Consider the following 17025-nt stretch of genomic DNA (forward strand, 5'->3'; position numbering starts at 1 on the left):
TGGGTCACCGAGCGTATACAACTCCCAGTCTCTCGATGTTTTCCAGAGCCATTGCCCTGCGCGCTGGACCAGCAGCCGCCTCGTGTCGGATTTGCAGCCACAGGAGTTTAAGCATGCCTCTGCGGGCCAAGGTCAACAATGTCGGAGGGGCGCGAGCACAGGTGAGCCTAACCCGCGGCTGCCAGGCAGCAAAGCGAGCCCGAGACGGAAAGCCAATGCTGACGCTTCGTCCCAGATGTCGACGAGAATCAGGCCCGAAGACTTCAAGCCCCTCTCTGAAGATGACCCCGACGATGTCGTCTTCAACAGCGCATTCGGCGTCCGCTCCATCGAGCTCAACCGCCCCAAGAAGCTCAACTCCCTGAACGCCTCCATGATCCGCAAGATTGTCCCACGCTTGAACGAGTGGGCAAAGTCCGACATGGTCAACGTCATCCTCATGAAGGGTGCCGGCGAAAAGGCCTTCTGTGCCGGCGGCGACGTGACGGCCCTCGCCCAGTACAACCAGGAGGGACCCGACGGCTGGAAGAAGAGCGCCGCCTACTTTGAGCTCGAGTACAAGCTCAACCACTACATCTCGACATATACCAAGCCCTACGTCGCCATCATGGACGGCATCACCATGGGCGGCGGTGTCGGCCTCAGCATCCACGCCCCCTTCCGCATCGCCACCGAGAGGACCGTCTTCGCTATGCCCGAGACGACCATTGGCTTCTTCCCCGACGTCGGCGCCTCCTTCTTCCTGCCGAGGATGAACGGCGGCATCGGCACCTACCTCGCCCTGACGAGCGACCGCCTCATGGGCGTCAACGCCTTCTACTCGGGCATCGCCACGCACTACCTCGACTCGACGACCCTGCCGCTCGTCGAGGCCCGCCTCGGCGAACTGCGCTTCAGGGACTACGACTCGCTGGCGCACCGCCTCGCCGTCATCAACAGCACCATTGAGGAGTACACCACGGGCCTGCCCTACGGCGAGCCCATCCTGCTGGCCGGCGAGCTGCGCCGCGCCATCGACCGCTGCTTCACCAAGGACAGCGTGCCCGAGATTCTCAAGGCCCTCGAGGCCGAGGAGGGCGCCACCAAGGCCTGGGCGCAGAAGACGCTCGAGACGCTGCACAAGCGCTCCCCGACCGCCGTCCACGTGACCCTCCGCCAGATGCGCGTCGGCCGCGACTGGTCCATCGCCAAGACGTTCCAGCGCGAGCACCAGATCGCCGCGCACTTCATGCAGCACCCCGACTTCACCGAGGGCGTCAGCGCCCTGCTCATGAGCAAGGGCAACCCGCGCGCGCCGGCCTGGCAGCCCGCCACCCTCGAGCAGGCCGCCGCCGCCGGCGACGTCGCCGAGCCCTTCTTCCGCTACGACGACGGCCAGGCCCTCGAGCTGCTCAACGACGAGTCCTTTGACGAGTACCCCCACGAGTTTGGCCTGCCCAAGGAGGACCTGATTGAGGCCGTCGTCCAGCGCGGCAACCTGACCCCCAAGGAGGTCGTCAGCCACGTCGCCGGCACGTACAACCACCGCACCGGCGTCGCCGAGGTCGTCGAGGAGTTCCTCGACAGGGCCGTCACGACGAACAGCGAGGGCATCGCGCGCATCACCGGCAAGAAGGGCGCCCGGGCGGCCAAGGCCAAGGCGTAGGAATCCCCTCTTTGACGCGAGGTGGGATGCAGGATCTGTTGTACGATATTCGAGGCTGCGCCTAGAGGCTGGCTGGATGTAAAAAGAAGAGGGCCATGTATTGACTGGCTGGTTACCTGACACGTTTGCGCGAGCATTAGTGATGTTTGGTGTCTGAAACCTGAGTTGTGATTGGTGTCTTGAGGTATGATCCAGGGAAGGTAAGGTACTTCGCAACATGGGGGCTCGTTTTCTGGCGGATGTTAATGCGTGCTTGCAATCTAGTGGATCTGCGTTGATGGGTTGTTAAATCTGCACCCATTCTCGCGCTATGTTTAGGTGACAATTCTCCCTGGAGATATGTCGGTATATGTGTGGTAGCTTTGATGGTTTGAGATTGACGTTGCGGATATCTCATGTAAGCAGCCGTCTCCAGCTGTGCTCAAGCCGGACCGCCGCTGTTCGCATATCATTCAGAAGTGATTCTTAGGTGAGCTGCGTCGTTCTTCGTATATACCTCTTAAAGCTTGGTATTCGACTCTGTCGACGTGTGGTATGTCCGCTCTTGATCTATTAACGGATATGCACTGTTCGTGCTGATCACTGACCGGACATTGTGTTTCAGTGTGGCCGGGAATGGATCGAGCTTTTGGGTCGTATATATAGCATTGTCGCGCTGTAGACGCAGCATACCCGACTCTGGGTGGTTTGCACGTTGTGCTAGGACAGTGATGCGAAACTGGGGCCGCCGTTGAACCAAATACTCTACCTGCTGGCTTCCGCTTTTTAGCGTGGGAATCTGTTACGGATTATACCCGTGACATGGTACAGGCCTGTGTGGCCTGTACAGTACCTCTATGAATGCAGCTCGGTTGAATTAACGACGTTGATTCAACACGTATCCTTTTAGCTCAATTGAATAGCTGCCGCATGGCACTTACGACCGTGTGAGGGCTGTCACTAAGCCCCTTTGGGGCCGACTGTAACAGAATCGGTCGTACACGTCTTGGGTGTGCCTGGAGAGCAGACTGAATAGGTCTTCCGCAGTCAATTGCTAGGTATGGGGCAAAATGATACCTGAATTCTGGCCCTCCGTAGTCCTCATATACGCGCTCTCGTAGTCTTTGGCCCCCAGCCACCCCTTTATGCTGTGGTTTTGCAGGTGCTTTCGGACATATCTTCATCTCTGGGAGACTTCGAGCATTGAAGAGTCACGGAGTACATGATTAATCTGTACCGTTGTATGAATAGGGAATAGACGGCAATTGTAGAAATCCTCTCTTGTGTAGCATCTGATGTCCGGAATATGGCAGGAAATGCAGTTTACCAAGTCTTTGTAATGGATGTTTCGTCTTGACCTCTCGGTCTTGAGACACGATGGCTCTGGACATGTCTGCCATGTCAGCCTTGAGATACCCCAGGGGAGTGGCTGCAGGATAATTTTTCTATAGTTTTAAAGATTGTCAGCGTGTAAAATTCAGTGATTTACTTTTCACGTGGTGAGGTTTATTGATCAGATCTTGCTCGTTATTTTCTAATCATAAATCGATAGATCTTGTCGGTGGAATCTCAAGACGTCTCCGTTCCGACTTCCCTCTTATTGCAGAGAACAGAGTTCATGCGAATAACTCAAACAAGACGGATAATGGAATAGAGGTTAGTAGTAGCAATGCGTCCTCATTTCAGTGTGGTTCATCGTTAGGTAAGCGAGGCCACTTGATTCTTCATGAATGGGCACCTCGGTCACAGGCTTCCACACCAAACCATACTGAGAAAAAGTGCCACCCGGGACAACCGAAGTGTTGGTGAAGACTGATGTCCGCTGTATGAAGTAGATGGTAGAGGCCGATTCTTCGGGTTATGTCATAAAAATTAATGTGTGGACTTAGAAGTAAGCGAGTCCTTGGGAGGACCACTTACCCCATCCCATGTTGGCTGCAAGTCTCCAGGCGAAAAGGTTGTCAGGTGGACAATGGCAGGCCAATGGTAGGAAAGCTGATAGTAAGATTAGGCTACCACGCTGAAATAGAACTCCATGACATTTGTGACTCATAAAAAAGACATTTTAGCCTGGTTTGTCAAGCATACTTGAAAACTCAGCAAGCTATCATCATGCTGAAACTGCCTCGACAAATGGTCAGGACGCATGACGCTGGATGTGAGGACTGTTCGAAGTTTCAATGGACAAGAAACTTCGTGCTTATGTACTGCCCCAATCTGCTGATGTTGTTACGTTTACGACAGCCAGGCCTCTGAAGCCAATACTTGGACAACGTGACCTCTCGGGTGTCCTCCGTGATAGTCAGCCGGATCTCCACACCTTCTCGGCCCCACTCACACAGTCCGCGAACCGCTGCCAAGAGCCGAGTTTTGAAGTTGGACGGGGTGGCACGTGCACTGGCGTTCTGGCGTCCTGGCGTCCTGGCGTGTATCATTGGCAGGCGCGCACCCCTGTCGCTCGGCCGTTCCTGCACCTCCAGCGCCTCGCAGCGGGCGCACCTCCCTGGGTACTGCCGTAGTACTTAGGAAGGTGCGACGCCAGACACGCCTGCCCACCAGCCGGGTTGCATCATCTGGCTTGATCGCGACATCTTCTCTTTCAACACCAACAAAATCCACATCAGTGTCTCTCCTTCAATCACCACTCTTCTCCCATGAATTCTCTCCCTCGTCCTCGAATTTCCGCCCTCACTCCCTTTTGTCGAACCACCACTCCAGCGCTTTAAGCCCCTGCGCCTCGCGACACGCTTTTAAGTGCCCGTTGATCCACCGACACCAGAAAACGCGCCCAAGCACGCGACGAGCGCGATCGCGGACGCGGACTGGGTACCCGCCCTCCGAATTCCTTTTCTGACCGGCCAACCAGTTCAATTCCACTGCACCCCTGCACCACCTTTCACTGCTTGTCTCGCCAACTACGCAGACCCTCGACACCGACTTTCTCTTCAACGAGACCTTCCTGCAGCTGCATCTTCCAGCCTACGCCCTGCCGCAATCGGGCAGGACGTGCTGTGACGGCTTTGTTTCTTTTGCCACCCACGCAACCTTACCCGACCATCCCCAGGCCTGACTGTTCCATTCTGACGACACCGCAACCAACTCGTCTCCCCTCGAGACGACCCCGTCGGAATGGCGTCGCCTATGCCAATGCAACAGCCTTCTGGCAACTGGGGCCACTACGTTCAACAACAGAGCATGGCCGCTCCCACGCCCAACATGGACGACTTTGGCTCAGATCGTAGGCTCATGGGGCGTAGGTCTCCCTGGGATTCTAGCAGCGGATGCAGTTATGTTAGGAAGGAGTAGGCTGACAGTCCGAACAGTCAAAGTCAATTACACCTTCGACCGCGAAGCCCAGGTCAACTTTCTGGCTCGTCATCCTCAGCCTCTCCACGTCAACACGATTGCCCTGAGCGAGACGAAAACGATAGGCTACACCGACCTGAGCCTCTGCGCCCAAGCCATTGCCCAATGCAGTCCCGAGCTCTTGGGCGAGGACCACGACTACACCGTCTATGCGTTCGACTACTCGGAGGAGGACACACCACTTGTCGGGCAAGGCTTGCTGTCCTGGATACTGCATGCTGACCCTTCCGAATCCAAAATGATCTTTGGCCGCCTCACCAAGAACCCCCTTGCCTTGCTCCCTGGTGGAAACGGTCTCAAGGAAATGCTGGAGGTCAAGTTCAAGCTCCTGCCCACTAACAGACCGCCTCGCCGACCTGACTATGGTCGCCACGATGTCCTCACGAGCTTTGATCAGACAATGTCCCACGTCAAGCAGCATGATGGTGTCATGACGCCGACAGGTAGCCAGGAGTGGGACTCGTTCCTCCAGTCGAACCCCCAGTTAGGCCAGCACCAAAGCTTGAACAACCCGTCAGCACTACCCGGTGACCAGTCATTTGATGGCCCGAACCGGGTCGCCCCGACGCTTGTCGACACTCAGGGTGATGACGCAGCCAACCCGCCTTCCCGCCCAGCATCAAGGGCTTCGACGACATCAACGACGAAGCGAAAGAGGACGCGGATACCCACCGGTCGACCGCGTGGCCGTCCTCCTAACCCCAAGAAGAATGCGGCGAATGTGGACAATCTCCATAGCCAAGGCCCAGGCAGCACATCCGGCTATGAAGAAGGAACAGACGCTGAGGAAAGCGCACCTGCGAAAAAGAAGCGTGCGACGACGACAGCGGTCACGAAGAACATCAACGACCCCTTTGGAGGTGGCGCTGGCCCCGAATCTCTCAGAGTGGCTGCCAGCACGGCTGGCTCGATTCGGACCTTGCGACCACCCGGGGCTGGTGGCGAAACAACCGCGCAAGGCAACCATCTACAGGATGTGCCTAGAGCACCCACACCGATCCCGGCAGCAGGGCCTCGGAGGGCACAAGGTGGCAGGGGCGCCGGTGCCAGCAGCCTTCGTCGACAATCTACCCTGAGTCAGGCTGCCATTGCTGCTGAACAGAACCCCTCCTTTACGGAGTCTGTATCGGCCATGTCACCACCTAGCCAGGATGGTCGCTCGCCCGGAGAATCGGAGGTAGCATCTCCCGTCTACTCAGACAGCCCTGGGCAAATAGGCTCATCGCCACCAGTGCCCAGAGTGACGGCCTACATCCGCTCTAGTCCTCCGGCAAGCAGCCCGACCCTGCCTCCGATGCCGAAACCACAACCAGACTCTGGCTTCATGAGTGGCGACATTGATGACCTGTTCGATGAGCAAAGCAAGCCTTTCAAGTTGGAACCCACATCGCAGCTGGCGTCACGCCCAATACCGAGAGCCTCTGACCGGCAAAAGATCCCCGGCGTTCTCATCCATGAGCTGAGACAAACTCGGCCAGCGTCGAGCGATGTCGAGATGGTACTCCATGCGGATTCTCAACCGCCCTATGCGAGTAACGCACGTTCGATGCTTCCGTCCCCTGCCCCAACATATGGTCCTCCCGCACATCCATACAGGCCACCTGCCCCTCCGGCTTCGCTGAATCGGTCAAAAAGCGATTCGCAGGCTCTCATGGCACCGCCGGCTGCACAAGTAGGTTTAAAAGATCCGTCGCCACAGCTAGAGGAGCCAGCTGTGGCGGTTAGTAGAAATATGGCCAAAGCCGCACCTGCTGCTCCGACCCAGGAAACACCCATGCCATCAGTGGAGGATCAGGGTGAAAACGGACACGCTGTTCATATTCAACAGATGATCACTTCCCAGCGACCTCTCGACGAAAGACAGTCCACGGAAAGCAGGACCCCTTCGGAGAGCCAAAGACCATCCGCACACCGCACGGAGAGCTCTGCACCACAAGAGCAGGAGCTCATGCAGCGCCTGGCAGCTGTTGCGAGGGATGCTTCGGAGTCAGAAGGCTCGCTGCCTCCCGCCAGCACAGCGATTGATCTGTTCGCCAGACCATTGCCGCCAAATGCCAGGCAGCACTCTCGCCCAGCCACGACCACGTCCCGACCGCAGCTGGCCCCAATCCCAGCCAGTGATCCCATCGGCTCGCTTGCACTCCCTGGTGCAGTGGATACTTCGTTCTCCGAGGCGCCCGCCCCAAAGTCCCCAAAGTCGCCTCGGTCAAACAAGAATCTTGTGAAGAAGGCTGTGATTCGGCTGCGATTGGAGGAAGCGATTGCTGCTGGTCAGATGCCCGCATACTGCACCAACTGTGGCGCCATTGAGACGCCCACTTGGAGAAAGATATGGACGCAAGAACGGTTTGGGGTTCCGGAATTTTGCGAGTTTTCCGAGAAGCCTGGCAAGATCACTGCCATCATTGTCCTGGAGCGCGATATGGACGACAACCCTAGTAAATATCAACTGGTCAAGAAGGGACTAGGTGAGAAGGACAACAAGGAAGAATGGGTCGAGTCTCTGCTCTGCAACCCTTGCGGCATCTGGCTCGCGAAGTGGAAGATCCACCGACCACCCGACAAGTGGGATCGTGGCCAACAGCCAAAGACCCGCCGACGGGGTCGTGCAACGCGCAATCCCAAGCGTTCCAAGGGCGCTGCTGAGGCTACGTCAGAAGCGGCCTTTGAAACCGACCCTGCTGGCCCTGAAGGCATGGACGTCCCCACCGAAGATATCAGCAAAACGTTGCAGATGGCCTCGGTGGACGACACAAACTCGCGGGAAGCTTCTCTGGCGCTCGAGCAAGCCTTGCGGAACGACCTCCTTTCGCCAGCAAAGCAACATCGCTCAAGGCATGGCTCGACGCACTCTAGAGGAAGCGGCACAGCGAAAAGTCCAATCATGGTGGGGGCGAGTGCGGAAGAGGCCATAATGGGAGCGACACGTCGTCTCCTGTTCCCTTCGCCCCGTAAGGATGGGCAAGTGAAGGTCCTCAACGAGGTGGCCATCAACGTCACCCAGCTGGATGCCACTGAGGTCGAGACCAGAGATCCTGATAGCAAGGGGCCCAAGGCTCCGCAGGAACACAGTCAACTGACCGTCCCTGATGACGATGATGAACTAGAGGCTCTTTTCCGCAGTCCGATGGCGCGACCCTCGACCCCTCCTCCGCAAGACGGCAACTATCCAGGACCGTTCAAGACCCCCACGCGGCCAACTCCGAGCCATCGCCCCGTTACGCGCAGCATCTCAAAGTCGATCAAGTCGGGCCGTTCCCGCCCTTCTCCAGCGCAAGCACTAGCAATGCTCCAGGCCACGCCCACGCGCACACCGCGTTCGCTTGCTCGTGTTTTGGGCTGCGAAAGTCCGAGTCTGAGACGCAGCCCTAGGTTTACGGGGCACGACGATCTGGCATCGGCGTTACTTGAAACCCCTATGACCCGGTCGATCAGCCAGATGCTCTCTGACTACGGGGTTGAGGACGACGGTCTCGGCTTTGGCAGCATTGCAGGCATGCCGGAGCTGGAAGGCCTTGATGATATACCCTTTGACTTCGGTAGCTTGCTCGGTTCCGATGCCACTGCAGCCAGCTCGCCTTCGAAGGCCAAGCGTGGAACCGGGTTCGACTATGCGGGCACTGAGAACATGTGGACCGAGTGGAACAAAGAGGCTCCCACAGAGCCGCAGGATTGAGATTTGGGGTGTTACGAGACGAGGGTTATGCAAGGCATCACACAGCTCGCAGAGCAGACTAGCTGTTATTTCGGCGTTTTGAGCGACCCCTTCGTGGGCATTTATTGTTATTTTCTTGTCCTTTTGAGCGGGACTTGGCTTGGTGCGGATATCTGTTTGCTCAGTATATTTGGTAGACTCTCAGCATGAACAGCGTGCGTGCGAGCATGGAGGATACCGTCGTTTTGGGAGGCAGGACGTCTCAACACTGGGACACGTCCGTTGCAGGCATTAGAGTAGTACGTGAGCTTGATCGTCACAATACAAGATTAACTCATGATTCTTGGAAGCTGGTGATGATTGTGACTTGATATGTTGATGGATAACCAGGTCACGAGTTTTGAGTCCGCAGTTGATCCAGCGAATACGGCGGTAACATGGTTGAGCAAAAAATGGTCTTCTATACCGACACTCCCGAGAATGCCTCCATCTACACCTAGATGATGGCACATATGATACACAAATACACATAGTTCTACACAACCACCCTTCGCCACTCTTCTCTCTCTTCGTCTCGTGTCCCCTGCCGCCCGCCCCCCTTTGCTTCCAGTTTTCCACCTCGCCCAGGACTGGCCGCACCACACCCAGAGCAATACCCCACTCAGCACGGGTCGAGGCTGCTGCCGCGTCCGATGAGGGGAGCCGTCTCTCAGCCGCGCTTGCCGTTGCCGTCGGCGCGCTTCTTGACGATCCAGCCCTTGGCGTTGGACAGGCCGCGGATGCGCTTGGTGTACTTCCAGAGGTGGCGGTACTTGGGCCCCTGGCGCTTGGCCTCCCAGCCGCGCGGGGCCTTGGGGGGCTTCATGCTGTAGACGCGGTTGGGGCGGAACTCGACGTCGGCGCCGGGGACGCCGGCGCGGTGCATGACGTCGGCCGTGTGCTCGTCCCAGACGGTGCGGAAGAGGGTGAAGCCCGTCGGGGTCAGGGCGAACTTGTCGCGGAGGGACTTGAGGGAGAAGCCCGTGGCGGGGGCGGGGGCGGCGACGGCGGACGAAGAGGAGGTGGAGGTGGAGGCGGAGGAGGAGGACGACTCGTCGGTGACGGTCTTTTTGTTGTACTGCGCGCGCAGGGCGGCAATGTCGAGGGGCTTGTTGCCTGGCTGATCGAGGATGAAGATGGCGAGGCGGTGGTAGGGGGCGCCCTTTTGGGCAAAGGCGGGAAGGTAGGGGACGGCGATGTGGGCGTCGCGGTTGAGGCGGCCGAGGGGCAGCGAGGGGTCGGTCGGCGAGACGGGAATGTTGGCGGCGAGGAAGTGGCAGCGCTTGGAGAAGGCGTCGGACTCGGTGTCGGGGACGTCGGGGTCGACGATGACGACGGTGACGAGGCGCTCGCCGGCGTCAAAGGGCTGGACGCGCAGGCGCGGGGCGACCTCGGTCAGGTTCGAGGGCAGGATCTTGCCAGCGGGGATCTTGGAGCGGCGGAAGTGCAGCTCGACGTCGTATTTGGGCGTCAGCTTGGGGAGGATGTCGGGGGTGATGTGGAACTGGCTGATGCGCTGCTCCATGATCTTCTTGTTGTAGCCCTCCCAGCGGCGCTTGGCGAGGTAGCGGTAGATGGGTTTACTCATGTCACCTGCGGGGGCTTAATGTCAGCTCTCGAGCCAACGATGGAAGAGAACAATGCGTTGGGGAAAACATACCGAGTCCGTCCTCGAACCGCCTCTTGACGGCGGGATCATTAATGTCGGCCTGGATCTTGAGATGCTCAATGTGCCTCCTAATGCTCTCGAGTTTCATCTCCCTCTTCTTCTCGCCTCCCCTGAACAGCGCGACGTCGGTCTCGCGGATCTTGCGCATCTTCTCCACCTCGGCAGCAATGGCTTCGACCTTCTTCTGGCGATCGAGGGCGAGGATCTTGCGCGCCTCCTGAAAGGCCTGGTAGGGCAGCTGCTCAAAGGGCAGGTTCTGCGAGGTGCGAATGGCATAACGGCGACGACGAGAACCCACAGGTGGCGTGCCGGCCTTCCAGAGGTCCTTCTCGGCCCAGGGCGCGACGGCCGTGTTGGGGTCGAGCTCGAGGGGGTCGGGGGTGCCTTCGGGGCGATCACGAACGACCTTGTAGACTTCTGCTGGGGCCGAGGGCGTGGTTGTGAAGGGACGCAGCTGGAGAGCGTCGTGCCGCAGGCATTTGGCCAGTGGCCTCGCGGCCTGCCGGCAGGAGGACATGGTTTGTGATGATGGTGAGGAGAGCCAATTGGTGATGCACCCCTTGACGGTTGGCGGTCCTTTCTGAGAGACGGGATGATGGGGGGTTTCCGTTAGGGAACTGAAAAATGAAGCTTCAGCACACGCGACTTTGCGGGTCCCACAATAATTGTCCATGGCATCTGCCCATTGGATCAGGGGCTCCATTCGCCCCGGCCTCGGATTATCCCGCTGGAGCTCTACAGCCTTGTTCTTGGCTTAGGTAATGCAAAGGCCTTGTGCTTAGGTAATGCGAGGAATCGAGCCAGGCCAAATTTTCGACAATGGCTCTTTGACCGCGAACTGCTGCTGCTGAAGCGATCGAGGAAACCATCGTCAATCCGACCCACGACGACGGCCACAGATACGGGCAGACGAAGCCCAACCACATCGACAATGGCAGGGAAGGGAATCAGAGGTCTCAATGAGGCCATGACGAGGTTGAACCTGTCGGCGGGTCTCACCAAGTCGGCGAGCACGACCTTTACACGATCCATGGCCACCGAGGTGCCTCTGCCGCAAATCACAACCACCTTCAAGGCCGCCCCCAAGATCTCCACCGACGCCTGGGCACCACGTACGTCTCTCGTCTCTGGTCTGGAGACGTTGACGACCAGAAGTTGACGAGAACGGCCGAACACGCTGGCTAACCCGTCTTGCAGTATCCACCGTCCCCGTCACGATCCACGCCTTCCCAACCCTCGCCCCCCGCGCCCTCGAGTCGTACTCTACAAAACACCTCTACCTCCCGCTCCGGCGCGACCTCCTCCACCTCGCCGTCGTCTACGAGGGTGACTCCCACCGGCAGGGCACGGGCTCGACCAAGACGCGGTGGGAGGTCCACGGCTCGCACCGCAAGGTGCACCCGCAAAAGGGCCTCGGCCGCGCCCGCGTCGGCACGAAGCAGTCGCCCATCCGGCGCGGCGGCGGCGTGTCCCACGGCCCCAAGCCGCGCGACTTCGCCACGCGCCTCAACCGCAAGGTCTACGACGTGGCCTGGCGCACGGCCCTCAGCTACCGCTACCGCCGCGGCGAGCTCCTCGTCTGCGAGGACGGCATGGAGCTGCCGCTGCCGCGCGACTTCACCGACCTCCTGCTCGCCGGCTGCGTCGACGAGCCCGTCGCCCGCCAGTACCGCCGCAAGTGGACCGAGCAGGTCCTCGCCGCCAACGCCTGGGGCCGCGCCGACGGCCGCACCCTCTTCGTCACGGCCGACAAGAGGCCGCTGCTGTTCGACTCAATGGTCGACGCCGGCATGCACGGACGCTGCCTCGAGGTCGCCGACGTCGACGTCAAGGACCTGCTCGAGGAGGGCCGCGTCGTCATTGAGCGCGCCGCGCTGCGCGAGCTGCTCGAGAGCCACCAGAGCGATCTCGTCAGCAAGATTCTCATCCGTGGCCTCGCCCAGTCGGGACCGGCCATTGGCGAGCCGATTGTCGCGTGAGAGAGAGGAGAGAGAGCGAAGCAAGGGGGCGCGATCATGCACAGGCGAATCGCATGACGAGTGTAGCAAGCAGCACGTGGCATTTTTATTGTACCATTACACGGCACGGGGCATAGTGCGTTGGGCCGCCAAGGGACCGTATACGGTCTGGCCCGTTGGAGAGTCGAGGGGGGGGGGGGGGGATTCGAAATGACATGCGAGTCTTGTAGGAATAGAGGACTGAATACACGTCCCTTGTACAACTTCACAACGCGTATTACATCGTGATGCTCACGTGCCAAGGTGCGTACTTGATTTTCGCCTACGAGCACCGTAACGTTTCCTCCAACAAGTATGCATTCCTTTTCGTCAGCGGTCGACCAAGTGTTGTGTTGAGCCCCTTCAGCTTCCACATTCAAGATACGTCAGCTTGTCGTCAGACCTGAGCCGAGCACCAACAAGCGAGCACGCACAGCGTCCCCATTGTTTGCCTGCCGCGAGGACCTCCTCAAGAGAGGACCTCCCCTAAAGACAAGCGAGGCACAACACAACAGCACCAAAATCAACCTCCCCCCCCCTCCCAAAAACAAAAAAAGAAACGATGAAGGCGATTCGTCGGGAGCCAAGAGATATCCCATCCCGGGGTGGGTGTCGCTAAATCTGTCCCCTACCGATCGCAACGCGGCCGCCGATCGCCGTCCACGATCTCTCGCCCGAGTCATGGCCGGACCAATGAGACGTCGCCAGATCAGGGGTGGCAGCAGGCGCGCCATTGTTCAAAAAGGCCGCTTGCTGGCGCTTTTCACGAACTTGCTTCGTTTTCCTGTGCCGAGACTCTTGCGCTACGCCTCGTCCTCTCACCCGCTGTCAGGTTCTGCCTGGGGGCATCGCTTGGCGGTGGGTGGGAATGGAGCCGATGACGTCTACGGGGCCCCGATTTCGTCTGCATGGCAGCAATTCCATGGCATGGAAGCCCGTCACTCGTGCGCCAGACCTGATCCAGCTTGTACAGTTTGAAGCAGAGAGTTCATGAGCCGCCGGCATGGAAATGAAATAGAGCCACCCTGCTAACAATACCCAGAAACGCCTTGCCGTTAAGAAAAACTCGTCCCTCAAAGGATCCCCCCTTTTCGTCCTCGTCGCTGCCCGAGACGAGGCGTCATTTGTTGTACCCTACGTTCAAAGAACACCTCCCTACCACGACCCCCCGTATCGAGGTCCTCTGGGTACCCCATTCCAAAACCGTAAATCTGATCGAAACGCTAAAACGCCAATGATACCAGGTCCAGAAGCCACTGACTGGTACCGTTTCCCTCTTGCGCCGGCTGACACCAACTCCAGTATCGTGGCATACGTCTTTTCAACCCCCCAAGTCAGAGTCCGAGTCCAGTGGTCGAACGTTGTTACTACGTGCCCATTGGCCGTACTCCTTTGTGCGTCGTCGTTGTGTGTTGTTTCCTTTTGTGCTTTTACGTCCGGGGTTTGGTGCCGCGATTATGCGTCGCCTTGCGAGTTTCGTCTCGATCATTGTCTCACGAGGTATCTTCGAAGATGCTGTCCGGCATGTGATCATAGTTGATCTGGCCGCCTCCTACAGCGCCAGAGGTCACGGCCGCTAGATTTGGATCCATCGGCATGGAGCTCATTGATAGATGAGTTGAAGGCACCGCTGCAATTCAAGACACATGCATTAGCTCCCATGACTCGGACGGATGAGAGGGGGGTTGGTCCAGAGACATACCCAAGTGGCTAGGAGGCAGGGTCATTGCCCCCGGAGGCAGCTGCTGCTCGGAGGGCAAAGTGGCCCCGTGAGCCGGGTTGAACCTCTTGCTCGAGTTCTGCGCAAACCGTCTTGCTTCAGCCTCGAGCCAGAGATCGATGTTGCGGTCGTTGCAGGGCGCGTGCGACATGAGCTGATCCTTGAGCCTGGTGATTTCGCCCAGCAGCCCATTGTACTCGGCATGCAACTGCATGTTGTGGTTCTCCAGTTCCTGCTTCGTGTCCTGCAGTTCACTCATCCACTCCTTTTTCTTCTGCCGGCATTTGCTCGCGGCCACTCGATTTCTCTGCAAGAACACATCACGCTTGGGGTCGTCTTTGGTAGACGGCACCGAGCTGGCCGAACTCTTCTTTCGCTTTTGCTGCTTTTTCGGAAGGGCTGGAGGAGGTTCGGCAGAGGGGTCGGTTGATCTGCTCGAGGCCTGTACCAGAGCGGGGGGCGTCGACCGCTGTGTGGAAGACGCCTGCGAGTCCACCGTTGCCGTCGAACCCCGGGTGTGTCTTTGGGACCGGCGGTTCCTCAGATTCATCGTGTCGGTTTCCAGTTTTGGTTGTGCAGGGTCGCCTTCAATGTTCGACGCTGCCTTTTGCGCGGAGCTCTTCGATGCCAGCAGCTGTGCCGCCAGCAGTACCTCGTTCGGTTGGTTGAGGAAGATTGTGGTGTCGTCGACGCCTGGTTCCGTCTTGAGGCCGGGTATGTTTTCGGTGTCGAAATATCCGTCGCGGCTCGGATCGTCGTATGCCGCTTCATTAAAGAATTGGGAAGGGGTGTCCATGGGGGGCTGTAAGCGCTGAGCCTTGCTGGAGCAACAAAGTCTGACGTTGTGTGAAGATGGCGAGGACCAATCTCTGCGACCAAAGTCGGACTCTCGACTGCAGCTAGAATACCCTCAACGTGACACGAGGCAGGCTGGCTGGAGGAGCGGCACAGCACAGCCTTGTCAAGAGCCACGAGCGTGCTGAGACGGTCACGGAGCCAGCCAAGCGGTCGAGCATTCGAGTCGAATGGCTCAACAGTGGAAAGACCTGGGGCGCAATTAGCAAAATGAATGATTTGCTGGTCGACAATGGCGGAAGAGCGCGCGCACAAGTGAGAGGTCGCGGCGACAAGTCGAGAGCAAGACCACGACGCAAATTGGCAACGACGAAAGGCAATGCAGCAGTGCGAACGACAAGACAGGAAAGGGCACGACTGGTTGGGTGAGTAGGAGTACTCCACGGCGCAGAAGACGGGCAAAGCAATGCAGCGCACAGCATGCACCCAGGGGAAGCAAGTGATACGCGGAAGACCGTTTGCGCTTGAGACGGAGTGGGCGCGCGCTGCCACAGTGAGAGAGGGGGATGTCCAGATCAACCCGATGCGGATGCGCAGCGAGACAAGTCGACCCTGCGACACAAAATGGGCCAAGCTTTCGACGAAAGGGGTGCAGGCAGGGCAATTGAAGATGAGGCTGGCACACAGACTTATGCTGATGCCAAAAGGCGACAAGATTGCTGGCGACGCGAATTCGTGAAGCGCAAGGAGAGGGGAGCAAACACGGGTAGGGCGCTGTACCGTACCTGTTTGGTGATGGATCCGAGTAAAACCCGGGCTCGCGGCTGAGGCTGGGCGTATGACCAGTTCTCTCGGCAGCGGTACGACGGCGCTTTGGAGGATCGAGAGGAGAGGCGGTTGGAGCGGAAGCGAAGGGCAGGGAACAGTTGGAATGCGGCTCGGCGACCTGGAGGCGGGAAAGGTCTGGAGAGAGCGGGAGGGTCGTCGTCCCAACGATGCTGGGATGGGAAGTGCTCACTCTTGTCACTGTGAACAAGGGGCGCGGCTCGTGGTTCCAGAGAGATGAGGCCGGGGAGCGAATAATCAACAGACCGGAGATGAATCCGTAGATGAAGAGGGAAAGATGTCGATGGGAAGCAGGAAGGGAAAGCGATAGAGATGATCAGCGAGGGGAGGGGACTTCTACTCCGCTGAAGTTGGTTTTTCCAACGTGGTGAACGACCTGGCAGGCGATACCTGACTCCTGGCTGCCTCTTACCTACCTACCTACCTACCTACCTACCTTCTTACGGTACCTACCTACCTTTCTTCACCAGTTTCTTCAGCTCCTAGGTACCTTACGGTGGGTAGGTAACCAGGTATACGACCGTAACCTGCCTCTCTCACAGGTACCTGCCATCCACTCTTACGGTACGGTACCTCGTCGGCGTACCAGCCGTGAGGTGCGTCCTGTGCCCCAACAAGTTACCATGTACCAATAGGCCCAGCGCGCCAACCCGCCACCGAGCGAGGTGAGGTGGGCGAGAGCTCCAGTGGAGCAAAGCACGCAGCGCCCCAAGGCGACTCGGACTAACAATCAAGGCAAACAGAGGGGCCAAAGACTCGAAAGGGCACATTGTGAACGGGCCCTGCAGGCGTGCAACAGGAGGAAAAGCTCCGGGTGCCTGGTGGAGCTGAATCGACCCGGATGTACACCCCGGGACTTGCAGAACTTACAGCTTTGTCTGTGAAAGTGAGTAGCTGCTGTGCCTGCTCTCGTTACCCGCTACGTTGAATCGAGGCGGGGGTGGGTGCTCCTCGTTCTCGCCGTCTGCTCGCTGGCGACCCGAAGGCCAAAATTGATGCACCTGGGCAACCCTACCTACCGTGTTCGGACTGGCGGGCTTTGTCGCATGGGATTTCGGCGAGGGGAGGCAAAACATGGGCATTGTGCTGCTGCCGGGCTGGCTGGCTGGCTGGATGGCTGGCCACTTTGCCACTGGGAGGGACGGCAATTATAATTAGCTCTGGTGCACAGGGAGGTGCCTCTGTAAGGCAGTGCGGGTGTGGGTGGTGGTCCCCCCCGAGGCGCCGTCTCGAACAGTGCGTAGAGGAGTAAGCGTCCAAGAGGAGTAAGCGTCCAAGAGAAGTCAAGCCGCCCACCCACCGTAACAAGACCCG

At 58.5% G+C, this 17025-nt stretch overlaps 5 protein-coding genes across 5 annotated transcripts; 3 read left to right on the forward strand and 2 right to left on the reverse strand.

The window, feature by feature from the left end:
• Positions 1-3: 3 nt before the first annotated feature.
• On the forward strand, positions 4-1645 carry VDAG_09241 (3-hydroxyisobutyryl-CoA hydrolase; the record flags this gene model as incomplete). The annotated part of the gene is made up of 2 exons (XM_009655543.1): positions 4-161; positions 236-1645. Exons 1-2 carry the CDS (start codon positions 114-116, stop codon positions 1643-1645), a joined length of 1458 nt encoding a protein of 485 aa, XP_009653838.1. The 5' UTR covers positions 4-113.
• Positions 1646-4753: 3108 nt separating this feature from the next.
• VDAG_09242 (uncharacterized protein) lies at positions 4754-8983 on the forward strand (the record flags this gene model as incomplete). Its single annotated transcript, XM_009655544.1, has 2 exons — positions 4754-4877; positions 4948-8983. 2 exons carry the CDS (start codon positions 4754-4756, stop codon positions 8664-8666), a joined length of 3843 nt encoding a protein of 1280 aa, XP_009653839.1. The 3' UTR covers positions 8667-8983.
• Positions 8984-9354: 371 nt separating this feature from the next.
• On the reverse strand, positions 9355-10914 carry VDAG_09243 (uncharacterized protein; the record flags this gene model as incomplete). Its single annotated transcript, XM_009655545.1, has 2 exons — positions 10345-10914; positions 9355-10277 (listed from the first exon to the last, which is right to left on the reverse strand). The coding sequence occupies exons 1-2, from the start codon at positions 10868-10870 to the stop codon at positions 9355-9357; spliced, it is 1449 nt and encodes a 482-aa protein (XP_009653840.1). The 5' UTR covers positions 10871-10914.
• A 370-nt stretch (positions 10915-11284) lies between these two features.
• VDAG_09244 (50S ribosomal protein L4) lies at positions 11285-12332 on the forward strand (the record flags this gene model as incomplete). The annotated part of the gene is made up of 2 exons (XM_009655546.1): positions 11285-11465; positions 11551-12332. 2 exons carry the CDS (start codon positions 11285-11287, stop codon positions 12330-12332), a joined length of 963 nt encoding a protein of 320 aa, XP_009653841.1.
• Positions 12333-13843: 1511 nt separating this feature from the next.
• On the reverse strand, positions 13844-16793 carry VDAG_09245 (uncharacterized protein; the record flags this gene model as incomplete). The annotated part of the gene is made up of 5 exons (XM_009655547.1): positions 13844-13980; positions 14053-14891; positions 15651-15828; positions 16298-16314; positions 16582-16793. The coding sequence occupies 5 exons, from the start codon at positions 16791-16793 to the stop codon at positions 13844-13846; spliced, it is 1383 nt and encodes a 460-aa protein (XP_009653842.1).
• Positions 16794-17025: the final 232 nt, after the last annotated feature.

The sequence above is a fragment of the Verticillium dahliae genome, genomic scaffold, assembly GCF_000150675.1.
Source record: "Verticillium dahliae VdLs.17 supercont1.25 genomic scaffold, whole genome shotgun sequence".
Lineage (NCBI taxonomy): Eukaryota > Fungi > Ascomycota > Sordariomycetes > Glomerellales > Plectosphaerellaceae > Verticillium > Verticillium dahliae.